Source organism: Lichenostomus cassidix, chromosome 3, assembly GCF_008360975.1.
Source record: "Lichenostomus cassidix isolate B80296 chromosome 3, HeHo_3.0, whole genome shotgun sequence".
NCBI lineage: Eukaryota > Metazoa > Chordata > Aves > Passeriformes > Meliphagidae > Lichenostomus > Lichenostomus cassidix.
In genome coordinates, this window is record NC_139483.1 from 35,468,328 (window position 1) to 35,495,538 (window position 27,211).

General features: G+C 40.8%; 1 protein-coding gene across 1 annotated transcript; it reads right to left on the reverse strand.

Annotated features, from left to right (window-relative positions):
- Positions 1-480: 480 nt before the first annotated feature.
- Positions 481-26,228, reverse strand: ZNF318 (zinc finger protein 318). The gene is made up of 10 exons (XM_085055278.1): positions 25,760-26,228; positions 20,558-20,703; positions 15,110-15,743; positions 12,568-13,992; positions 10,046-10,145; positions 8,989-9,275; positions 5,599-5,802; positions 5,029-5,128; positions 3,890-4,008; positions 481-3,496 (listed from the first exon to the last, which is right to left on the reverse strand). The coding sequence occupies exons 1-10, from the start codon at positions 26,129-26,131 to the stop codon at positions 749-751; spliced, it is 6,135 nt and encodes a 2,044-aa protein (XP_084911404.1). The 5' UTR covers positions 26,132-26,228; the 3' UTR covers positions 481-748.
- Between the last annotated feature and the right edge of the window lie 983 nt (positions 26,229-27,211).

Genomic DNA, 27,211 nt, shown 5'->3' on the forward strand with positions numbered 1-27,211 from the left:
TGAAAGAAAGCCCATTTCAAATCACCTAAGTGACCTCAATATGTCTGGTCCAGGTGTCAGGCCACAGAGCCTTACCGATTAGTTTTCTTCTCCAAAAGCCAGTCGGACAGATTTTCTCCCCTTGCTTAGTGATGTGGCATCCATACATGTGCTTATACAATACAGTGAAACACCTTAAGTACAGATGTAATACAACAGTAATTACAAATCACAGAGACAGATAAACAAACAAAATCAACTCTAAACACATTCTTGCATTTCAAACAACAAAAGTAAACAAACCCATGCATTACAGTTCAAAGAAATGTTCAGTTTTAGTTCTTCTGCAAGTCTCCTTTTCCTCAAGTTCTAAATTGCTGTTCTTGAGCTTGTCTCAGCAGCTGGGCTACTCATGGTGCTACTGACACAAACTGGGTGAGCTGGAAATCACCCAGGCATGGTCAAAAAATAAAAGCCCCCAAAATAAAGAAGACGCACGCATTATAAACAAGATTCCATTTTAATAGCAGAGTGTAGAAAAGAAATTGGCAAAAAAATTCACATGAAAAAACATTTTACACAATTAATTATGTACAGAATAAAGTATGAGACTGCCTTCTGATGATTTATGTTTCACTTTACTCAAGTCCTACCACAGAATGCAAAATACACCCAAAACTCTCAGCTGGAACAAGAAGAAAAACAAACAAATAACATATACATAATCCCAGCTCTGGCTCCTCAAATATTGGGACTGGCTGGATTTACTTCAACCCACTGGGCTTTCTGCTGTGCTTTCAGCAATTCCTGAATTTGTTGTAGATACCAAACTACTGTCAGCAGCTTCTGTTTGCTCAGTCTTCTTGCTCTGGATGGTGCACACTCCCTTGCCTCCTGAGCCACCCACCTTCCCATGTGTTTCTTTGAGCCCAGGAATTAAAGCTTCCATGCACCCAGAAGCCTGACTTTCTGTGCTGCCCCCATCACAACTCAGTGACGGCATTTGAACAGTGCTGCCTTTGCTCTCCTCCACTTGCAGAAGTATCTCAGACGTGGGAGAAATGCCCTGCATTTCTAGAACTGGCATGACCACTTCTGTAGTGTCACTATTTGAGGTCTGTGATCCAGGCTGCAGCATAGGTTTTTGAGAAGTCCATGTGCAAATTTTATCTTCACAACTACCAGAAGTCAATGTAGCAAAATCAGTAATCTCTGTTTCATTCACTGTTTTTTCAATGCCCAGTTTCTTAAGTTTACCGGACTCCAGCCTAATGGACGCAATAGTTTCTAGCTTTGTGACTTCTTCTGTATTCTCATTTAAAAGTCCTGTGGAAAGGGTGCTAAAACAGTCATGTTTTACCTTATTGTCTCCCAGACTGAAATCAGTGCTTTTCAACTCAAGCTCTGCTTTCTGGGAGGGAGTCTTCATGTTTTTCACATCTTCTGATGGTCTCCTGATATGAAAATTATCTAATCTTGCATCAGATCCAGTATGTCCTAATGATTTTTTTTCCTTTTCAGCTACTAACTCTAGATTGGATCTGAGTTCAACAATGTTTGAGCAGGTATTGACTAACGGTTCAACTCCCTGCCTCTGGGTTTGGTTATCTAATACTGTATGGCCTGAAGGTTTAGGCTGAACTTTTCCTTGAGCTTCTAATAGGGTGCTTCTAGTTTCTGTCTGCCCTTCTGTCAACTCTGAAGCATTAACCTCATTAGAACAAGATTTTATTTCTGTGTTTGGAGTATTTGATAGATCCCAACCACTTTCAGAACGAGTTGTGACTATCTGTTCTTTTCCATTACTAGTTCTGGAAGTACCCCAGAGCAAGTCCGGACTACCAGTTTCTGAGTGAGTTCTACAGTCATCATTTAACTTTTCCTCTACTAAATGGGAATTTCCCAAACTTTGAATTTCATTCTGTGTTTCAGGTAACAAAGTCTTTGGGTGTAAGCTATGCTTAGGCTTTACTGCTTTTATATCCCAGTCTTTTGTCTTTGTGTCTTTCTCCAAGGTACCACGAACATTTGTGTTTGTAACGGGAGTTTTATTTCCATCTTCCTGCCCAGCCTTCTCGTGGACCTCAGTTTTCTGTCTATCACAGAATTCCAGATTGCATTCCTGCTCTCTACCTCCTGTATCAACAAGTCCAATTTCTGCAGGCATCTGGATACCAGAAACAGAATTTTTTTCTGGTAATTCCATGACTGACATTTCTGATAGGTGAGGCTGAAGTGATTTCTTGTTCATTTCAGCCTTATTTTCACCAGGAACCAAACTCCCTGTTACTTGATTATTACACTGTGAGAAATCCACATTCTCAGAATCCTCTTTCAACAAGGATGAGCTACTATTTATTCTGTGGTTTGCAGATAAGTCTGCAGGTTTTGTTGGGTTAGAGTTTTCTCCATTTGGAAGCACAGAACTTGCAAGCTTGCTGTCAGCTGAACCCTTTCCACCACTACTGTAGAAAATATCATAGAGATCTTTAGCATTGGCTGTGGCCAAGCAAGAATTTCGTTTCTCAATTTTTTTTGCTTGTTCACTGAAAGCAGTTGAAGGTGGTGGTGGTCTCACTGGCATTGCCAACATAGTCTGTTCACTTTCCGACACACCCGGAGCTACTTCATCTGCAGGGATAAGAGCTGCTGGCTGCACTGCTGGTGGAGGATGGGGTGGAGGTAGTCTATCTGAAGTCTGAGAAGACTCATTTTTTTCTGCTTTCAAATCCTCCTCTACCCCTTTTAAAATTACTTCTTCTCCTCCAAAAGCTTTTGAGATGATCTCTGGAGGCAATAGAAGATCTGCATTTGTTTCTTTTACCACTGGCAGGGGTTTGGTGGTAGCTCCAGAGGATTTTATGGATAAAAAAGTGTTCAAAGGTGGTGGTTTACTAACTGTTGCAGTATTAGTCTTCCTGAAAATCATGGTGGGGACTGGTAGATTGGGGAGAATTTTTGCTGGTGTCGGTGTGGAAACAACTGGTATCCATGGGCTAGTGTGTGGAATAACAGTTTTCCCAGACAGCTTGATTTCAATGGGCTTAATATGGGATTTCACAGACTGACACTTGTTTTCCTCTTTGTTTCCTTCGGTATTCTCTTCCTTTGGAATTGCTCCTGGGGTTTTATCCTCTTTCTCAGTCTTTTTCCAGCTGAATTTCCCAAAGGAGGTCTGGCTTGGTGATTCCTTTTTAGATTCCTCTTTCTTTTCTTCTTTCTTCTCCTCTGTCTTGTCTTCCTTCTTCAGCTTTACCATGATACCCATTTTTCGTCCAGAAGAATCTATTTTGCCTTGAGTTTCATTACTCCCTTCTCCAGACTCTGGGATGCTCTTTACTTCCTCCTTCTTTATGATTTTTGGGGCTTTTTCATCCTTCTCTTCTTTCTGCTTCTCAACCAGTTTCCGTTTCAGCTCGTTTTGTCTCCTGCGCTCCGTTTCCAGAACTACAGCCAATCCAGCTTGACGGTCTAGATTTCTCCTCTCTTCATAGAGTGGGTTTTCATCTATATATTTCTGTGGAAATAAACAGCAACATTTTAGCCACTGTTTCCGTGAAAAATAAATAAATAAATGCAGCTCTCTGACAGTTTTGACTTGCTCAGTAAGTGCCATCTCAACACTATGAGAAAAGAGAACGTTTTCCTACCAAGAAACTGAAGTACTACAAACTGCTTGAAGCAGTGCTGTCACTTTACAGTAGACTCTGTTTCAGCCTCATGCAGATAAAATATCAGTCTCTACGTACTGATGCAGTGGGAAGCTCTGCTTATTTAGTTGTCGAATGTAGTGAAGATAACCAAATATATATAACTCCAAGGAGTTAAATGTCATTCTTCAGGAAAGGAAGACAGAACAAGTGGAAGCTAACAGTGGGAATGTCTCTTTCCTAGTACACCAGTTACCAACCTTGTATTTCTCATTGTGGGGATGACTTTTCACATGCTGCTCTGCTGAGATTTGATCTCCAAAAAATTCATGACAGAGCTGGCAATAATATCCAGTGATGGGAATCAGAAACTCAGAGCCTGGAAAGGCCAAAGAAAATTATCAGAGAAACAAAACTTAATAAATGCCAAGCTCTTAACAAAGTTGGTCAAAGAACAACAGCAAAACCTCCAGTAATGTTCTTTTTGGAACAGCTTATGCTGTTCTCCATACAGTTACAGTATAGGAATCACCACTACCAGGAACAAACATGTAAAGTGAAGAAGTTTGATTACTATGGTTCAATAAATTATTTAAGTGCTCTCTCTATTGTATTAAGGTAATCCAGTATTCAAGTAGGTTAACATTTCCTACAGTCTTGATCTATTTCCATCTTTCTGGTATAGTCTGCTCAAATACTAAACTCCTGGTTTATAAACAGAGCACAAATGTTTTCTTTTAAGTTCAGCAAGACTGCATCCTTTTGCCTACAGAACCAGCTACAGTTATCTAAGACACTGCAGATTCTTTAGTGGGCACTACTAGAATTACATAACAGAATAATAAAATGAGTTGATCACTGGCAGGCCTATTTAAACATTCAGATTTTAAATCCTATATTGATTTTCAAACCACTTACAGCTTCTTCCATATGTCTGTCTCAAATTCCCTATATCCGCACAAGTACTCATTGGTCATTTTTCAGGGAGACCTCTGCTAAAAATGTACTGAATGGAAAGGTCTGCTACAAGACAATGTGGAATACTGTGCAAGATTTAGCCAAACACTGCCAACTCTTGTGATCATGCTCTGAATTCTAATATGTTGGCAAAATTACTTCAGAGTTACACTGAAGTAAAAAAAGAAAAAGTCACCTGGTATTCAAAATAAAAAATTAATCTCTAAACAGAAGAAGCCACACCTTTTTTCTACACTCTTGCTCCATGACCTTTTCCACAAGAAAAACCAAGACATTAAATAATTTACCTTTTACCTAATAATACAGTATCTATATGTGCTCCTATACAAAGGTAAAGTTTTGAAAATTCCTATCTCTGAGCAAATAGAACCTGCTGGAGGGCAAAGAGGGATGATACCAAAATTAATAAAAATTAACATACCTTTGGCAGGAACTGTTATCTTATCAATGCGTTTTATGGAGTCTTGTTTGGTCTCACTCTGGGTCTTCGAAGCCCAAGGTCTGTTGTAAGGATCCAGGGTCTATTTGCACAGTGACAGAGGTATATAGGCTCATATATTACACTAGCAAGGCAAGTACACTTGTCTTTTTCCTTTTTAATATCCTTTTAGAACACTGAACATTAAAATCAACGTGCAAATATTTACAAGAACTAATTTGCCTCTTTCCCCTCCCATTTTGCAATTTACAATGACAAAATAACCTGTGAAAAGTGTAACATGTAAATGATTGCAAAGAACAGGTAAACATATGAAAAACAAGTGGCAAACCCGAGCAAACTGAACAGAGGCCCCATTTACACTATTTGGAACACACTGGTAGCTGTACAACTGTTCAAGCCCAATATTAGGGGAAAAGAATTTGATAAGCTACTTATTGGGTTCATTATTACTTCAGGCTCACTTGTAAAATGTAGTTCTGTGATGTATGTTTTAGTGTTAATATTCACAGCAATATGAAATGCACTTAGTGAAGGAAGCCTGCAACATACCTGTCTGTGTTTCTTATTATGCATGTGTGTGAAAAAGTCAAACATGGTCCCGCAGATGGTATTGCAGTCTTTGCACCAGTGGTTCCCTGCATCATAATATTCATAAATATTGGCCAACTGGAAAGGATGTTTGGAGGACTGGGAAGAGGATTCTGCTGGCTTCGGGCTTCTACCTCTCGATTTTTCATTAGCAGTTTTTGATTCCTAAATTGAACAAAAGGAAACACTTCTCTAAGACAAGGCAGGATAGACATAATGCTCTAGAACTCAGAACCTGCCTCCAGCAGAAGCCATACACACCAAAAAAAAAAAATATATCACCTGCTTCTCAGTGCCCAGAGAGCTGTTTCAGAGAGCTGGTATTGCCGACTAAGATGCTGCGTGGCTGCAGTGAAGTTTCCAATAAGGCTCCCAGATGTAATGGCTGGATGGTTGTAGGTAACCAAGGAACCAAATGAAAAAATTCCCTGTGGCATGCACCCTTCCCACTTTATTGGTTTCAATATAACAATCTGAACAGTTCCGATTTACCATACTAGCTAAACAGTGCCCAGAAGACCTAAAATGGCTCCCCTAGAGGCATACAGAAGTTACTGTAAAAGTAACCTATATGAAAGAAGAATGGAAAAAGAAGTAAAAAACAGTTGACTAGAAGTATTTAACTCAATCAGTTTTATCATATTATTTGAGTGTTCCTGAATTCTCCAGAAAACTTATTGCTTAATAATAATAGAAAGATGGTGTTTTGTTAATTACCTAAGCATATAAAGCGAAGGATCTTGTGATTTAAACATGTGATGTTTGCACTTACATTGATCTGTACAGAAAGACGCCATATAGTGATATACAGACATTTCAGGACTTTTTCCAAAATTAATACTAAACTAACATTTGTAGCAAAACAAATATTATCTGAAATATATAATGAATGAGCCCTGGTAATTTAGATTATGACAGTACTACATGTATTTTGAGTTTTGAGTTACATTTTCAATGGCTTGAAGTCCCTCATGTTATTATTTTAGATGGCTGTCTGGAAAGAACAGCATGTTAACTTAACAGACTCGATTTGGTTACATGATTTCAAAGTTATTCACTACCTGCACTGAACAAACTTACTTAAGCAGATTCAAAATTGTTAAATAACATCTGCTTTACCCTAGATTCCTTAACACCACCCCAAACCAGATGCATTGTCAATCAAAGAATAAAGAGACAGCCAGACCACGATGCACCCCATAGATATCCATATCCCAGTACTACCTAGTTCTTGGTAGCAGAATAAGAGACCCAGTGAATATTTGCATGGATTCTGTCTGCAAGAACATAGCAAAGCTGACATTTTCTTAAAGAATGAGATCAACTTATGATCTGCAGGAAGTGCATGGAAGGATGTTCACAATGTCAAAGAAGCATCAATGTTTATGTTATTTATAGACATACACTTATAAAAATACTATCTCAATCAGAACTTTAAAAAGACGATGCTTCTCAGATAGACAGGTGACAGCCCACTCTTAATTCTAGTTTGTGCTTTACCCAAGCTGAAGATGCCTTTATAATTTGCTACTATTTAGAGCCCAGACAGGGTGAGCTGTCTGTTCAGCACAGTAACACTGTCTTCACCTCTGCACTGACTGTGCAACTACAACACACAGACACAGGTTCAGCAGCAAGGGACCACAAGGTTCCTCGTAAATAAGCAGAAAGGCACAGGCTTTTGCCCTCAGGTTGGCAGAGTCAACCAATCTCAATATTGAAAGGCCTGCACCATCTTTCTTTTAATGAAAAAAAAGTAAAAAATCAGAATTCCAAAGTGAATCTTAGAAGCTGAAGGCTGTGTCTTATGTACCTACATATATGAAAATACTAAATATTCCTGTCCAGAACTCACAATTTTCCATGTTAAAATAAGGAACTATGAAAAGGAGATAAAGTCATTATGCATTTGGACAATACAGACAATGCAAATTAAAATAATGAAAAGTATATTCACACATCCATATCTCAAGAAAAGAAAGCAATATAACTTAATACAATGTAGGACTTAACAAACATTGTTGCCTAATTTACTTTTAGGAAGTGGTGACTGCAGAAAATTATTTGTAAAAGTAAGTGAACAGTAAACTTCAGAAATGTTTCAAGAAACAACAAAAAAACCCCAAAAACAAAAGCAAGCCTTTAAATTAAAGATATCTAATGAATCTCTGACCACGATACGGCGTAAGGAAAAGTTTACAGAATATACAGATTTGAGTGACCTTGTAGGAAATACAGAATCACAAAATGGGTAAGGTTGGAAGAGACCACAGTGAGTTATCTGGTCCAACCTCCCTGCTCAAGCAGGGTCATCCCAGAGCACATGGCACAGGATTGTGTCCAGATGGCTCCAGAGTATCTCCAGTGAGGAAGACTCCACAACCTCTCTGGGAAATCTGTTCCAGTGCTCAGTCACCCACACAGTAAAGTTGCTCCTCATATTCAGGTGGAACTTCCTGTGCATCAATTTCTGCTCATTGCCTCCTGTCCTATTGCTCAGCACAACCAAGAAGAATCCGGCTCCATCCTCTTGACACCCTCCCTTCAGATACACTGATGAGGTGCATTTTCAGTTGTCCCTATAGCTCTTACCCTACTAACATTTTCCTCTCTGCAAAAGATGTATATGGTAAGATCTACACAAAATTCATCTACAATTTCCCATTAGCTATCTCTGTTACGTATTTGAATAAACATCTGAAAGGCAGGATAGCTGATTTCCTGAATACATGCATAACATGATGCATGGTAATATCTATACTACTTTCAAAGTTAAAACTATCTTCTGGAACACAATAAGCCTGTTTTGGTACATCCAGCACAGAGTAGTACAGCCCATGTCAGAGAGACCATACTGATGCATTTCTTAAGAGAGAACTCGTAGCATGTACATAAAAATCACGTTACGCTGACAATCCTAAGCAAGTCTTGTGATTTGTTACTATCATTACCCAGTGAGAAGACCAACATGCTCCCAACTTGCAGGGAGCTTTGCTGCTACAAACGCTCCTCCCTGAAAGGCCATGCCAGAAATTTTGTAGAGAAAAGGTCTGTCCTCCTGGTATGGTATTGAGACCAAACAGCTACAAACACTCATTATACTGCTCAACCAACACCTCAGCAAAACCAAGATAAAAAACAGTACGTGGTGCTGAACTGCACAAAACCTGAGGGACATTATAGACACTGATACATCAACTCTCACCCACATGCACCATCAAAACCAGTGTATGAGATGTGGTAACACGTGACATTAAATCATCCTTTAGTAAATGTTTGGGATCAGCTGTCTCCCCAGTGCCCTCTTCTCTTAGTGGGAAAATCATTGGCACACAAACCATAAGACTTTACCTTGTTGGAGGAAGATGTTTTCTCTACACATTTTGCATTTTCTGACTTGCTGTTCTTTTCCGAGGAATCTTTAGTTTCCACAGATGGTTTCCGGGGTTTTTCAAATATGTTAATCCCCAGGATCTGTGCTACTTTGTCAAGCTCAGACTGCTTCTTGTCAGCTGCATCAGATTCTTTATGCAGCTCTGCAATCTCCTTCATAATATTCTCTTGTAGTCTGTTCACCTCAACCAACAAGGGGTCTTTGTGTCCATCCTTCTCACGACGTTTTTTCCTCAACATCTCTCCTGAGCCAGTCAAGGAAGCAGAAGTCAGAAAGGCAATAGGGAAATTTACTTTCAATCTGTACAATAATTCCAGCAACAAGTAAAATACTAATATAAAATACTAAGGCTAAATCCTGACTATAAAGTTGTAAAGATGAAACTGACTCTCAGGTACAGCTGAACCTGCATGATGTGCCTCTATAAGGCCTGCTATAATACATACCCTAAGAGAGGCACCATAATCCTCCAGAGTTATCAATTTAATAATCACTAGTTCCCTGTGTGACCAAACAAGCAAAAGTTAAATTGCATATTCTAACCTGAAAGTATCATTTTCCAAAGGTGAGGGAATTAAGTATTTACTTGGACCAAACAAGTTTTAAAGACACAAAAAATTAGCTCTCTGGAGAGAGGACTTTTCCATCTCCAGATAAGATTCATGAAATATTGAAAGGACAATAACATCTTCAGTTACTATTTCTCACTTCTTCTAAAGAAGCACTAAAATGCAAAAAGTGCAATTCCTTTACCTTATCAGGCCGCCAAAGAAGATGCAAGCGCAACTATTTGCTTCAGTGTAACAGCCAAATTTTGATGTAATTGATCTTAATATAGTAACTAGGTCACTGCCTTCTCAAGGGTTTTGCATTGCCAAGAGTATGAAAACACTGTTATGAATTATTATTATTTTGGGCCTCCCTTCTCTTAGGTACCAAGACTTGTGACACATCCCAATGGGGGAAAGAAATAAGCAGGGGCTGAGGGGAGCAAGGAGGTATAATGCACTTTACCTTGCTGTTTACGAAGCCTGTCCAATTCAGTCTTGAGATAGTAAAGCTTCTTCTGTCGTGCTTCTCGATCACTCTTCAGTTTTTCTCTCTCTTCTATCACCTAAATAAATTGGAAGCTGTATGGATTTTCTTATCTTCCCAACACAAGTTAAACAGTCTTGCAAGAATAACATGAAGACCTCAGCTTGCCAGACACAGAACACTTCTCACTATTCCCAAAATGTTCTTGAGTATTTTCACACAATAAATACACCTCTTCCTTTGCATCTGAAGGTAACTGTATTGTGTGGTCGTGCTCCAGCCCTGCATGTAGGCAATTTTTTTTCTTTTGGGCAGTGTATTCCTCTAAACTGCTGTGTTTGCTGCACCAGTTCCCAAGGCACTTTATGCTCAGCAGACTTTCTTCTACAGGGTTAATCAAGATCGATGCTAAATGACTATTCAAAACTCATGTAGTATCCCTAAAGCTAGTTTGTTTCATTAGCCTTCACACCTTGCCTCCTGCTTTGTCTCTGGGCCATTTTACCTATTGGTTAAGTTTCTGCTTCAATCTGAAATGAAACATCAGGATGAAATTTAGTTCTTGTTCAATAATGTAAACTGTGGCATGAGGAGCTCACAAATCTGCTTTTCACTGATTTTCATTGATTCTCATAGAAGGAAACAAAGCAATATGCTAAAATAAAACCTGAAAAGTTCTTTCAATTTCATTTCCAGCTTCATTTTTCAAGAGACAAATCCCAATTTTTTTATTTTTTTTTACCTTCACAAGGCTCTTAAAACTTACTACGGACTCCTCCCTTAGTAAACAACAAGTGACCTTGACTTCTCTAGACAATCACTTCTACCATGGCAATGCAAATGTTTCCATGATCACTGAATCTTTCCTGAAGTAAAGCCTGGAAGTAGCTCTACCAACACGGTTAAGCCACATCTTATAACACCATAAGAGTTTTTTCAATTATTTTGGTTTTGTGTGCTATTTTTCTGATCATCAAAGCACTGTTTTCTCCTTTTGCATTTTCGGCAGCATGGGGGCATCAACTGGAGCATGCAAATTTTTACACTCCAAGCCATCCCAGAAAAAAGCCCAGAGGATTAAGCCCAAGTCAAAGATGACTGTAGTGCAAACAAAGCCTTAGAAGTTCTACCAAGATGCACAGATGAGCTACCAAAGTATGTCAGGGCAGGAGAAAACCACGCACCTTAGCCAAGAGAGCTCTTCCAAAATTACTAAATTTCATTAAGAACAAAATTTCAGCTGTGTTAGCTAAAGAAATCATTATTCCTGCAAGCAGTGAAAGTTCATTTATTTGCTTATGTAGTACTTAATGCAAGTGAGGGAAAGACTCTGAGAAGATCTTATTGCAGTCTCAATACTTAAAGGGGGTTTGGAAGAAAGATGAGGACATATATTTTACCAAGGTCTGTAGTGACAGAAAAACAAGCAACAGTTTCAAACTAAAAGATGGTAGCTTTAAACTAGATATAAGAAAGATTTTTTTTACAATGAGGATGGTGAAGCATCGGAACAGGCTGCCCATAGAGATTGTGGACTCTCCAACCCTGGAACTGTTCAAGGCCAGGTTGGATGGGGCTTTGAGCAACCTCATCTAGTGGAAGGTGTCCCTGTCCATGGCAGTGGCATTGAAACTAGATAATCTTTAATTGTCCCCTCCAACCCATATAATTCTATGCCCTAATTTTAATTATAAAGACCAAGTGGACACCAGTTTGAAAACTCAAACAACTTTTGGGAATCTTCCAGTTCTTTGACAGTTGTGTAACTACAGTGTCCTATTTTAAAGTACATTCTTCCCTACTACTCTCTAATTATTGTACATAAATATTGTATCTGAACTGGTGTCAGAGCCTCCAAGTAGAATTTACCCCAAATTCTTCTCATTTTGTGATTTTTGTAAGAGATAATTAATATAAATGTAGAGGGAAAATTGTATGCAATAGTGAATGATGATATCCTTTAGTATGTATTTAAGAATGTCTAATAGAGGTATAACCATGATATTATTTTACATGAACAATAAGCATGTTCAGATGGAGCCTCCTGTGTTCCAGTTTGTGCCTATTGTCTCTTGTTCTGCCACTGGACATCAGTGAAAAAAGACATTTTCTTTACACTGTCCCTTTGGGTATTTACATATCTCCAGATATCTTCAGGTATTTCAATAACTAAAGCTCAGAGGAATAAAGCTGAACTGTGGCTACCATGTGTTTTCTCTGTAAGATTTTGGCTGGTCCAAAGAACTTTGTTTTTTATTTCACCTGTTCTGCCATAGCCTATAGCGTACAACTTTGGGGCATTTAAAATGCATTTTTTAAAAGTGTCACCAATTAATATAGATAAATGCTTAGAAATCTTTAACAAAAGTAAATTATGTTACATTACTTTTAAACTGGAGCAGCTCAGAAAAAGAAAAAAAGGTGCACCTGAAGAGAAAAAGGTTCCACCCCACCAAGCATGCAATCCAACACATTTTGAAGTATCAGAATAACTAACATACCTTCTGCTTTTGAGCTGCCCGATTTTTTTCATCTGACATCCTTTCTGTAGTATTTTTGAGAGGGTGTGAAGACAGACGAAGGGGTGCTTTGGAATGAGAAGGAGTGGTAGGGACTTGAACAAGCACAGAACCATCTCTTTTTATGTCAGGCACATCCTTTCCCAGAGAGACTGTCTCAATCACCCGGAGATTGGGACGTGTGGGGTTTGCTGACATAGCCATAGTAAGAAGACCATGAGCTTCTGGTAGCGCAGGATTAGGCTGCTGGGCAGTGGCGTACATGGGCCAGCCAGGAGCTGCATATGCCATATAGTGCCCATATGCATCGTATCCTGGAGGAGCCATTGCGGGAGGTGGATAGTTTTGAGGCATTTGAGTGGGAGTGTAGTGGGAATAGCTGGGAATCTGGTATTGGGAAACAGAAGTAGGTGTAGGTGGCAAACTAGGAGGAGTTGGTGGAATTGAGGGAATGAGAGAGACAGAAGGAAGAGGCTGTTCTGGTGCATGTGGAGGTATCTCCTGTCCCACTGGCTTGTTCTTAGTATATTCTGATTTCTGAAGAGAGGACACATCTTTAGACTGCTGGAAAGAGCTTGGAGGTGATGCTGAACGCTGCTGGCCTGACTCAGGAGAACGAGTGTCACTCCGGCTGCGGCGCAGGTCCCAAGCGTCCAGTCTGCGAGTGTCCGAAGAGCGACGATCCGGAGAACGAGATGCCAGCTTTTTGCCATGAAGGCGTTCCTGGGTACGGACAGCCAATTTTCCAATTTCAGCAACACCAATGTCAAGTCCAATGGTTTTGAGTAAGTCGTGGATCTTTGCATACTCTGCATTTGGCTCTTCTAAAGGATCCATCTTGACAGCTGGAGCAGGAGAAGGAGGTGGGCTCATTTTCTGGATTATTATCTCATTGCCACAACCCACTGGGGGCTTCTCTACGGGGAGAGATTCAATTTTGGTCTCTTCATCCTCATCACCATAAAGAAATTTCTCTTCATCCTCAATGTCAGGAAAGCTACGCCTCCTCTTCTCCTGAGCACTGACAGAATCAGCCATCATGCCCAGAATTCGGGAAAAACCACTGCCATCCTGACTGGCCCGCTCATGAGGCAGCAGGAAGTCAGTGTGGCGATCAGTGGCCTCTGACTTGGGTTCTACCTTTTCTTTGTGACTTAAGAAACTTCCAAACTTCTCTTCAAATGCTAAAGTGTCCTTGGGAGGCCCAGAAAGTGGGCTCCACTCATACAAACCTTCACGCAACTCCTTGTTTGCAGACTCCACAAGAGAGTCTTTATTAAACCGTTTGAGAAAGTTTTCCACTTCAGAGGCAAAAGGAACCATGTTGTTGCTCTGGGGCAAAGACGACTGACTAGAAAGAAGAGGAAGATCCTTGCTGGGGTCTGGACTGCTTGAAAAGCCCTCGGGCTGAAACAGAGAAGATAGTATTTACTACAAGGCCTTCTAAGGCACTATGAAGCTCACAGAACAAACAAAAGAACGTGTTTGTTTCTCCTTGAGTTCACAGCTGAAGACAAGAGTTAGAAGAGACAATATACAGTTGAAAGAGAACACAGGAGATTACAAACCAAGTTGCCTGATGATTCTGAAATGCCGTGTCCAACAATGAATGCTTACCTCAGAGATACACAAAATTAAAATTATATTTCACAAATCTTTTGCAAGCATAAAACCTGAAATTTTTTAATTGGAACCCTGTTACACAATTTTGGATATGCTTTGAGTTTCATCATAGTCAAACAGGATTTTAACACCTTAATTCAGGTAAAAACTACTGCATTGGGGTTATTCTCAGTCACTTTGTTCTGATATTCATAATTAATGCCATATTAAATATCATTTCCAGTAACAGGTATGGAATGGGATCCTCAGTATTGGAGCACTCTTGAGATAAACACGTCACTGTCAAACCAACACTGATCAGTACAGCAGTCAAGCAAAAGTGATGTGTTAAAACACAAAAAGTCAATCTATCACACTGGTCACAACCACTTATCTGCCCATTGCACTCAGTTTGAGACTTAATCAGTATAGGTTTGATACAAATTAAGTAGGGCTGATCCCAGCCTACAGTCCAAAGGGAAAAAGTAAGGAAATTTAAAAGATGTTTTCAGACAGAGTTACTGGGGGTGCATTAGGCAGTTCTCTAAGTTTATAAAGAAACAAGAAAGAGACACTGTGACAGGGAAAGAGTATCAATCAATACCCTGACTGCCTGTGGTACTATGAGAATCAGCTTTTCCATAAAAGCTGGCCCTGATCTCTGCATCCTGGGATGAATTTCCACAAAGACATTTTATTCTGTCTCAGATTCTATAGATATGATTCCTGATTAAATGCTATAACCATTTAAAGTTTCTAATGCAACTCTAACTTGTGCAGGCCTGCAAAAAAATACCTGTGCTCTTACAGACAGGAAAACAAAAATTTGGCTTTTTTATTTCAGAAATCAAACTAACATTCTGGACATGAAGTAACTGTTTTGGAAAGTAGAAGCACACAGACAGACACACACAGACCTAACCTGAACAGGAGATTCTACTTCCATCTCCACTCGCTTCTTCAAAATAGATTTTTTGGGCATGGGTGGGATTTCTTCAGGTCTATATGTATACCGAGGCTCAGAGGTCTGTAGTGTGTTAGTCAAGCCAGGGATCATGTAGCCACTGCCTGAAACATCATGATTCAGGTTTCTACTTCGCTCTTCTTCTTCTCTTTTCCTCCTTGCACGGTCAAGCTCTCGGAATTCTTCATTCAGGTATGACGGGCTGAGGCTTCTACTACGGCTGCGGCTTCGTCTGCGATAGTTTCGTGTTCCTGATGAGAAACCCTGATGCTCTCCACTCACACCATGCACCTTCTCATCCTTCTCATAGCGTGGACGCTTTACTTCTCGTCCCCTCTCCTCTGCCCTCAGTGGGTAGGGGGATCTCCTCAGTTTGTCACCATCTCTGTCAGATCCACGAGGAAGCTCCTCCCGACGGCCATAATGTGGACTGTAATCTGAACGGTGCAGGAAAACGTCTCGGTTGCGGTAGTCTTCATCATGACTTGGGATGAAGGGACTCGAAGACTGATCTTCATGTGCTGGGTATCTCTCAAGACCTCGAGGACATGTGAGGCCTCTAGTGAATATTGGACCATCAGCCATATCATCCCTGTGTAAGAGAAACACAGAATAAATAAAATTACTTGGATGAGAGTAGATCAAGTCTTCTCCTCAATGGTAAGAAATTCCCCAATTAGTTTCAAAATAACATCTCCCTCACTAAACAGAACCAACATATTATGTACTTAAAAGGCAGGATAGAGAGGGACACTTATTTTTTATGGTACTGTACAGCCTCCTCCTAGGAAGTTACCTGCAAACACAGTGACATGAACAATTCGACTCATACTGAAGAATAAGAGCCTTGAAAAATTGATAGGATGGATTCATTTCTGTGAATGTGAGAGACTACATGTTTTAAAAAAAACCTTACTATCATATTTCAGACCACAATCCCTTTCCTCACCTCTCCCAGCAAGATGCCAAGGTCAGATTTCGTATGAATTATTCAAGGTATAATTCAGTTTCACACTGGCAAATGCAACCAGATCCTCTTTTTATCTTGAGTTGTGGACAAGGACCACAAATTCTAACATTTTCTTTTGCAACAGATATGTAGACAGCACTGTCACATAATCACATTAACCCTACACCCAAAAAGAAGCACAGTTTCTGATACCTATAAACCAGGGAGAATAAATCTAATGGTATAGTTCTTCTGTACCAGCCCCTGCATTATTACATGCAGTGGATGTACAACTGTCACATCAGAAAAACCACCTTCTTCTCTTGCAGTATCTTCCTTTGCACCAATTCCTACATACACCTCCAACTAGGAGTACTGTTTTAACTAAAGCCTTTTTCTCTATGCCTAAAAACTTTCCTGGGACTTTTTTTTAGGTAAGGCAGAAACAAACCAAACCACTTTAAAAGTTACCAGCTGCTAGTTTTACTCATTGATATTTCAAAATCTAGCAAGATCATTCAAGAAAGAAAATGTGCTCCTTAAGTGACATCAATGAGACAGAAAACTCTTTCCTGAGTGAATCAATTTGAGATAAATTATGTATAATGGCTAAATCCTAAAAAATCACCTCCTCCTACTCAAAAAGGTCCCTCTGTAGATTTGAGAAGGGACAAATCAAGTCATGCAAATAAATTACAGCCCCAGTTTTTCACATCACATTAAAGAATAACAGAGATGCACAGACAAGGTCTTTTTCTTGAGTATTTTCATAGTTTACACATGCATATTTATGAAAAAAACCAACACAAAACTTCACTTTACCTTGCATCATTACAAAGCATTTATTAGGTACTTTATCAGTCCAACATATCTTATAAATCTGCTATGCACCTGTACCCATTGTATTGCATGGCATGTTTCCAGTTTTCAGCAAACTACACACATCCACTAAAAGCACAAAAATATCTAAAAATAGCTACATTAAATTTCATAAATAAATGTTGTTGTCACAGCCTACATCAAGGTATGTCTATTCCCAGTGTCACGTTTTTTGAGAGCGTGCTAAACTTGCACAAGCTGCATGAACACACCTGATGGAGTAACAGATGTTTCACCATACACCTTCAGCTGATTTTTGTGCACATAAAATTATTTAGATGCATGTCTGGCAGCTGTCACCTACCATTCAAACACTCTGACTGCAGTGACAAAGCAGAGGAATTTTTAATCATACATCAGAAAGAAAGGAACAGCAAACCTACTGTATTTACAACTACCAAGACATTCCAAACACACTCTGAACTGCTAAGATGCTAATTTAAAACCCGAAAATTAAATACAGGTGTGAGAAAAATGATGACTTGCCTTACAGGATTCTTTGAAGTATGTTTTCTGTGCATACTGTCTAATAGCAATGTGTGCCTCTTAATTGGTTTGGATGCTTTCAGTCAGTAATGTCCACTACTGGCTACTGCATCCCTGAGAGAGGATACAAGGTGGTACCACTGCGACCATCCCAATTCCTTCACCAACAGAGAATCCACGAATCACCATAATTTGCAGTTTCAGAGATGGAAAACAGACCACGGGCGACACTCACAATGCCTCAGAAACCTACAACTAGTGTAAGGTAATTTACTTTATGGCATATTTATTCACATACACAGAAACAGAAATAAATAGTGGTATTCTGCTGTCAGCAACCAACAGGACTCTACTTTAACACAGTCTTTGAACAAGAAGTCAGATGAGCTGCTCATATTCAAGCCAACTGTTACTCTTGATATTATGCCAAAAACACTATTTCAGAACACAGCTTAATGCAGACCATGTCTCTGCAATGATGTGGTCTATCTTCTGTATTAACCTCAGATGAAAGAATTGGTGGGATGCTCTGTATAGCTTATGCCAGCTCAGATAGTAATAGAATGTCTTAAAAATACTGAAAGCTGGATAGATGGAAGACAGGGAGAGGGAAAAGATTTACTTTTCACTTTGACAGAATGAGATTCTGGAAGACAAAAAAGTACTTATCAGTCAAAGTAGGAGACTGAAGCCGCTTAGGTGACCTTGAAGACACAGACCAGCAGCATTCAGTATGCCTGCTTAGACACGTGCAGGAGACCAGCTACCCTAGAAACTTGGGGCAACCTCTTACAGATGTTTTAGGATGGACCTGCGTGTGAACACACACCTCGAGAAAGTCTCTTTGGGCATCCCGAAAATCCACTGCAGGAAACTCTAAAAGCCTCCCTGATTTCTATCCTTTGGTATTTTGCTGCCTTTATAGGCTAATGAACCTCTCTATCATCCCAAGGCCTTACAAATAACAAAGAATAATGTGTCAAAGTGATTGCTTGAAATCTGTGAGTAGTTAGTAAAAATAGCTGAGAATAACTGAATTCAGAATTGTTTGATCCAATTACTTCAAAATTTGAAGAGACATCTTAAGAAAACACTCTTTTTTCTTTAGCCTTTTTTTTTTAATTAGAATGAGAATGTACCATATGCTAAATAAGAATGTGATATGACCAGTATTAAATCCAATGATGATTTACAATAACAACAATTTTACAGCCCAGTGATGGATATCATGTCAGTATCTTGGTACCAGGGCAGCCTTTCAGAGGCAGGAAAAAATACACAACGAAAAATACTTGATAAACAACACCCTTAACCAAATACCAAGAGTCTTTTGAAAACAAACAGAATGGCTAGCAGTGAAGAAATTTAGAATTCAGAAGCAGTACCTAGATGATTTAGGAAAAGCCCATGGGTGACTTGATTGTCACATACTTTAAGCTTCTGGAAAATAGGCATCACTTAGAAAAGTACAGCCAGCACAGACAGATCAGACAAAAAAAAAAGTAAATGTAACAACATGACGTTCTTTCATACTTACACTACAAATACATAGAAAGTCACTTAAAAATTAAACTCTACATGGTCTCTCTTTACTTTCTTCTCATTCTAACTCATCTGTCATTTTTATACCTTCTCTGGAGTCTATTCTTACCATTCTTTTTCACATCTTTGGTTTCTGCAACAGTGAAGTCAACTTTTGTAACTTCTCACTCTTACATTAAATAAACTTCACTATATCTGATGCTACTTCTAACCATGCACCAGCACCACAGAACAGGTTAAATCTAAAATCTCAACTGAGAAAATGAAGCAATGGGACAAACACCACCACCCCCTGCCCCCACATATTCCTAATCTGCCAGAGAAGTGCCAGTTCTCCTACATGCCACTTCCTTCTCCTTCCAACCACTGTACCCTCCCTGAGCACATGCACTCATTTCATTCAGAAGATTGTAGACTGCACAGGGGATTTACAAATCAAACACTGATGCCAGGAGAACTGAGGTAAAAGCATAAAAGTGACAGTACTGAAAACCAAACTCTCATTTGGTTTTCTACACCTGCTGAAACTTAACTTTACACCTGAGAAAGACAGGAAATTCATTTATTCTGCTCACTTCCCTCTCTCTCATCTCTTTTTTTTTTTTTTTTTAACAGTTGCTGATATTTGCATCAAAAATGGAAGTGGTAGTGGTGGGGTTTTCTTGTGCTGGATGCTTATCCCTGACTTGAAAATGCAACCATATGCTCCAGGGCACAAGCTATGTCATCTTTAACTCTGCAATTCAAAACAAAGAAAATTATTTGCGGTTTTCTGATTTTCTTTCTTTGCCAGATTATACCTGTTCTCCTACTGAAGGCAAAGATTTCCAAATTGTATCTACTAACATTTGTACTTCACTGTTCACAGCAGTATTTTTTACACAAAAGAATTATCTCCATTAACTGTTTCTCTCCAATTTCAATCAAGGGATCCTTAGAATTTTAACACCTCTTTTATTATGTATGAGACTGTCTGACTATGTTCTCTTCTGCAGGGTTTTTAAAGTCAAAACAATCTTTGTCAAGCTGCTCTAGAGCTTTCTTCTACACTAGTCTCAAAAATCAGCAAAGTAGATGATTCCTCCCAATAAATGAGAAAGTTGAAGCTTTACACAATCATTATATTAAGCAACATTCCTTTCAGTAAGGACTAGGTAGGTTCATAAGAAACAGAAAGTGTCTGAAGTAGTGAAATGTCAAATGAAGTATCTCCATGTGACATCCTACCCTCAAGGGGAAGGAAGCACTGGAGGGCTTGACATCACACACCCTCCTGCAATATATGCTGTGCATGCTCAGTTTATATGGGGTTCAGAAGCAGCTGACAAAAATTAGAGAAGAAATACCTGGTTAGAGTTACACAGGCAGAGACTTTTGTTCAGGAATTCCCCGCACCACAACTTGCGAGAGGCTGGGAGAACATTCTGGGGAAGCATCAGGACATGCTTACTCTCTTCCCTAGGCAACCCTACACTAATGAGATGTTTGGTCTCATCCAGTAGAGCCGTTCCCACACTGTTTCACCCACATGAACCTGTGGAGGACCATACCTGTCACTCAGGTTATCAATTGGTGAGCCCAGTCTATCAGGCAGCCTCCTTCGCTCTGGTGTGCCAATGCAATACCGGTCATTACCAACAGTAATCCTCAAACTGTGTTCCAGTGAAGACTCAGAGCGGAGACTCGGTGAACGCCTCTGTAAATTGAAGAAAGAGTGCAAGCCCATCAATCAGGGGATTTTAATTTCAGCTACAGAAAAGAAAGTGATTCTGCTCTGCTTAATAAATGTGATTTGTGGTGGATGGATCAATTAAAAAATCAAACCAGAAGAACAACTGTTCCAAAAACTTCAATTCTATTTAATTACTAAAGAAAGGGGATGGTATTGACTGCATTTAACTTCTCATCCCAGCTGCTAATAACATGCTCTATATTTAAATTATCTAGAAGAGAAGTTTTCAACTCAAAAAATACATTTCATAAAGCACCACTTTGGAAGCTGTAAAACCAAAGAGAAAGTCACAAAGTCCCAGATTTGCTGCTGTCCTCCTTTCTTTGTAGAGAAGAAGCAGCTAAATAAACATTGCATAAAAAACAGTGCCAGAAATTTCTTAATAAAGTGTCTGGATTTCTGGCCCTTTCCAACTTTAGTAACAACATGAACCAAAGTACAAACAGTACAAACAGTTTACAGTGTAAATGAAGATTTTCCTAGCGGTGATGTTTTTAACAGTTTTCCTCACCTCATGCTGCTTTCAGCAGATAAGCACAACATAATACTAAAACCACCAATGACACTGGAAACACCTTCTATAACAGAATTCCCATTATTTATTATTGGTAGAGATAAACCAGAGTAAACTAAATAAAGTTGCCCCTGAAAAATCTACAGCAGAGAAGACCTGAGCTCACTGCCTCTGCATAGACCTTGCTTTGTACACATACACATAAAATATCATGTACATAAAACATAATTACTGGTAAGTTATGGTTAACTAGTTACATCTCACATTATTCTAAAATATAGGACTAGAATACAGGAATGATCAAAGTAAGGGGAGTTCCATAAAAAACAGATGAGACTGCCTAAAGACACAGATACTTGATTTGCTTTTTTAAACCAAAATAATTTAGATTCTGCTTAACAGGAAGCAGTGGACCAGCTTCAGTTCTGCCAAACCAGTCATGCACTGCACACCACTTCTACTGCTGAAAACTGCAGTAGCAAGCAGCAGGTGCACTGTGTTGTCTGCATCCACTCTGAGAACATGCAGCAGATTCAGCTCAATCCTCAAAGAGACCAAAAGAAAAGTACATAATCTCCAACAAAAAAGCAAAAGAATTCCCTCACAAGTTTACCTAACAAAATTCACTAGCAGTACAAATCTGTACTAGAAGCCACTGTGTATATAACTTTATTCTAAGGTAACATATTTGTGATTTGGTTTGTTCCATCAAGCTGAATCCCAGCATTTATCAGAACACATTTTAATTACTTTTTAAGACCAACTGTCTTGTACAACACAATATGATCCTGCAACAGCCTGGCTGAGATACATATTCAAGGTGCATGTGTCTCATACAAACACTTTCTGAAGGCTCACTTGAGCCCAGCCTAACACTGAATTTTGAGGGCTGCCTCAAGAAATTACTACCTTCAAGGCCCTCTTCTAGTCATCAAGACTATGGGAATACAGATGACAATCACCTCCACTGAAGACAGAGAAGTGATGATTACATCTCAGAACAAACTCTGAGCAAAGGAAAGAAATAGTTTACATTAAGAAAGTTTGGGATGTTTGGATGGCCTATGACTGACCTACACAGATTGCCCAGAGACAGCAGTTAGGGCAGTAAATATTTGAGGGTTTTTTGTTTTGGAGTGTTTTGTTGGGGTTTTTTTGGATTTTTTTGATTGTTTGTTCGTTTGTTTGATAAATTCCAGATTTAAAAGGGTTTTGTATTTGGAGCACTGAACACCACCACTAGTCATTCCTGTGTGTGCACTGCACTGCATTTTTCTCCCTTCCTGTTCTGTCACCTAAACCACAGTTACCACTGCCATATTACTGAACAGGTTGCATACCTGCTTGTCATTTCTCCATTCTCTGTTGACCCCACATGCTCCAGTCCTCTAATCTCAGCCAATTTTCTTACAAGAAAGCAAAGAAGCTAAAACAAAACCTTTAAAAAGAACAAGCACGTAGGTCAGCAGGGATAAATAAAAGCAGCATGTGTCAGCCTTGCAAGAACAAATAAAAGTCTCCTAAAATCTCTCACTGTAAAGCCCTGACCTTCCTCTCCTCCATTACATTTCTCAGTACTTGCCCCAAACCTTTGCTGTTCTTGCAATCACCACAAAGTCTTCCTCAGCTATTAAGAAACTAACACCATCCCTACTTACAACATCCAATACACAGCATCCCAGTTATGCAAAACAAAATCTGCAACAATGCTGTAACCTGGAAAGGAATGTACTCCATCTCACAAATAATAAATAAATAAATAAATACCAACAACAGCAACAAAAAATCCAAAGCAAAACAACTCCCAGAATCAAGAAAATGTAGTAAGAACTCTCTAAGGCTGTGCCTTTCATATTCCAATTCATACGAAGGATAGGGGCAATAAACCAGAGCTTGTATTCAAATATTTTCTCCATTTCAATCCCATGCCCTTATCCCATCAGTGTCTTCATTCCACATACCACATCTTCCACTCTTATGCATATATTCCCCTCCTCCAAGTCCTCTTTTCTTGGTGCACCTTAAACTTCTCTTCCTCAGGCTTCTGTCTGAATTTATGTCCTTTCAGTGACAGCTCCAAAATCCCACTTGCTAACATATTTGTGTAATTCTCCACATTTGCACATTTTGTATCCTCCAACTCCTGAAGAGAGAGGGTCTTAAGTCATAAAACCCTAAACATTTTATTAAAACTTTACCCAGTCATGATAATCCAAAGTATCTGCTGTCTGCTTTGTTTCCATCACATTTAGTTCCACTCTTTGGAAAATACCAGCATAATTCCAGCTCTTATCTTTCTCTAATTAACACTATTTTTGTAAACAGTATTTTCAAAAAGTAAAATAAACCTATATATGTATTTTATGCTTTGTAACATCACTTTTGAAGAAGCAATGTCAGTCAAACACCTGTTGGGGACAAAAGCTTCCATGGAAAAAATGTGGAAGTTACACTCTAAGAATTACTTTCACTGGTCTTTAGTAAATGCAAGAGTCAGCACAATATAAGTTGAAGAGCTCTATTTAATTGTCTCAAGAGCTCTCTTACAGTGACAACTGCTTCCTACAGAAGGGCTTTCCTTAAATGCAGTAATCCTGTAAATAAACAAAAAATCTATTTCGCTCATCAGTTCAGCATTAGCTAACCTGCTAATGCCTAATTTCTAGGATTAGTAGTTTTTCAGTCCTTCTCTGAAGTTAGAATAGGCACGAAAAACATAATTAATCTGCAACGATTTGCTGAGATGACTGATTTAACTCGAGCCAGGAAGGTGCAAAATAACACTAGAAGAATAGTGTTTGTCAAAAGTAAGGTTCGTGTAAAGTAGACATTTTTGGTGGCTTCCCACCCCCTCAACAAGGGGGGAGTGCAAGGCTTCTAGTCAAAACTGCTAGATCAAATTTCTCCAAATCTGAACTACCAACACAGCCAGCATTGAAAGTTTTGTTACAGCCAGCCCAGGTTCTCAGCCTATCATGGATACAGTGAAGTAGGAGACTGATGAAGTCAGTTTAAGAAAGTTCTGTCTTGTATCCCAGTTTGCCACCCATGAATTGTGAACATGCAACTCTCCATCAAGCCACAACACAAACTGACATGAATCAGATAGAAAAATATTCCCTTTTAAAAAACTACTTATTTTCAACACAGCTCTTAGTAGTAAGTCAATTTGCAGGGGTACCATACAGGAAACTTAAGAGGATGGAGATAAGGGTGAAATACCACATAAAAACAAATGGCCAGAGGCATGCTTCTTAGCCTGGCTTGGTTTAACTGTCAAAGACATTATCTTCCAGCATCTCCAGGACAGCTCACTTTTCAATAAGAACTAACACCAATACCTGAATTTGAATGCCACTACAATGACCTGTGACTTCTCCAATGGCTGCAGCTAAAAAGAAATCCTGTAAGAACCTGTATCACCATGAGAAAGGGCAACTCCCATTCCCTCTTGGGGGTCCCATTGCTGCCTTCACCATCAGGCCATGAATCAGTAGACAACACACTTATGTTGGACTGATCCTCAGCTACATTGTTTCCTCACATCAGCCCACCCTGCAACTCACAAATCCAAGCCTGAGCACACAGGAGAGGGCAGAATATACTGCAAAGCAAGAGGAAAAGGCGAGTATAACCGCTCTTTCCAACCGTAGGTGTGCTGGATTGCGTGCCCGTGCAACCGCTGCCTAGAATACCCCAGCAGGAAAATCTCTTTTTTCAGGGTGATACAAACGCACAATGAACTTACTACATATCACAGCTCAAACACGTAACCAGACTAAACAATCACTGCACCGAGGAGCAACAAGAGTAAACCTAAGTGAGCGAATGCCACTCACGCATTCAAAAAAATGAAGAAAAGTCTTTACACGTTGATTTAGTATGAAGGTGTCTGCATCCAATATGCCATCCACTTCAGATGCCAAAACAGCTTCACATGCCCAAATCAGACTTTGCCAAAGTAGGAAGACTAGAACAACCCTGTGCACAGCCCCAACTACAAAGCAGTGCCTATCAAAGAATACCTCTCAGAGATATAAATCAGTAACAGTCCTCTTTGTACGCCCGCCCGTGACAGCAGGAAGAATTCAGACAAAGTACTCATTCAACATCCTATCTAAAAAGTTATTCCCATAAGTTAAACGATATTTATGCACTAAGGCAACCCAGTGTGTTAAATGGACGAAAATGCCGAGTTACATCCTCCGCCTTAGCAAAAGACAGCATCATCTTTGAACCTTCTCTGAAATGGCTCTAGCCGGTAAGACAGAAACAAAAATGCAATGGAAACTAGTGGGAAAACATTACTTAAAATGGAAATCAATTTTTCCCCCATTTGGCTCTCCAAGGAATAGGGGGTAAATCGCCGCTCTCCCTCCGCGCAGGGAGAGCCCGGGGCCGCTGTACTTTCGCAAGGACCTCTCCGCGCGGAGCTGGGGGCTCTGACAGCCCCCGGGAGAGGGGCAGGACCCGCGCCGAGACCCCTCGGCGCACGGCAGTATTTACCCGGCTGCTGCCGCCGTCTCCGTGCTCGCTGCCCCGCCGGCCCCGGGGCCCGCCGAGCCCCGCTCCTCCCGGCGGCGATGACAACCTCCGGCTGCGGTGCGGCGACGGGGACCGGCGGCAGGGCCCGCGGTGGCCCGACGGGGAGCGGTGGCGGCGAAGCGGCGGCGGACGGGGAGAAGCGGAGCGCGGCGGCGAGGCGGAGGCGCAAGCGGCGGCGGGCATCGGCGGGGGAGGCCGGCCGTGGCCTGGCCCCGGCCCCGATGTGCTGAAGCGGGAGGCGCGGGACGCCGACGAGCCGCTCTCCTTCGGTCGGTGGGAGGAGGACGAGGACGAGGACGAGGGGCCGGAGCGGCCGCTGCTGGAGCGGTACATGATGGCGCCGGCGTTGCGGGGGTCCCGCGGCTCCTCCGGACCGGCCCCCCACCGGCGTGCGCGCTCCCGGGCGCCCTGCGCGCTCCCGAGGCGGGCGGGGGAGGCGGGAGCCCGGCAGGAGGGGGGCGGTGCCTGGGGACGCCCGCACAAAATGGCGGCCGGCGGCCCGCCTCTCACGTGTGCCGGGGCGGGCGCCGGGAGCTGGCGCTGCGTCTGCCGTGCGGCGGCTCTGTGCCTCCCTCCGCGCTTCGCGACCGGGCGCGCTCGGCTTTGATGGGTTTTTGTGTTGTTTGGGATCTTTTTTTATGCTGTTGTGTGTTTGTTTGCTTTTGTTGTTAAGCGTTTTGTCGTGTCGTTCCGCCCCTTCCCCCATCCGCACTGTGCGGTGCAGCTGGTCGGTACGGGAGCTGTGCTCGGGCAGAAGTGTGCTCGAAAGCGATCCTTGCCTCATCGATGGGGCGGTGCTGAGGCTGAGCCTCCAGCTCGGAAACTTCCTGAGCCGATTTGCGTGCTTTCGGCTGCCGGGAGCAGGGATGACAGCATAGGAAATGGCTTCCCGCCTGCTCCCTCTCCTCACCTGAGCGCCTGCTCCCGGGACAGCTGCGATTGTCGTGCCGCGGCTGGGACATCGCGCTGGCTGCGTGCTGGGGACTGGCTCCGCTGAGAAAGTGGGCTTGCCATTAACTAAGGGCCAGCGCGCAAAGGAAGCGAAAGGAGATAAACGAAGGTTCTTGTAAAACTCTTCAGCTTCGTTTCTAAAATCCACAAGCTTTTGTGTCTTGATTTGTAATTTATTCTTAGCTGGATGGCGTGTGAGGATTGGTTTTTGAGGACCTAGTCAATTTTTGCATGAAATTTTGCATGTGTTTTTGGGAATGTGTTTATTCAAATATACACACCGTTTTGAAGCATAGTATTTATAAATAGTGGTAACAAAGAACAGCAGAATGGTGGTCTGTCTGGTGATATTTCCTCTGGGAGTGGTTTTGTACAGTTGTATTAAAATGGACCCACTCTGAGATTTTGTGAATGAGTGCATCACTACCCAGCCTCAGGAAATGTACTCAATCATCAAAATAA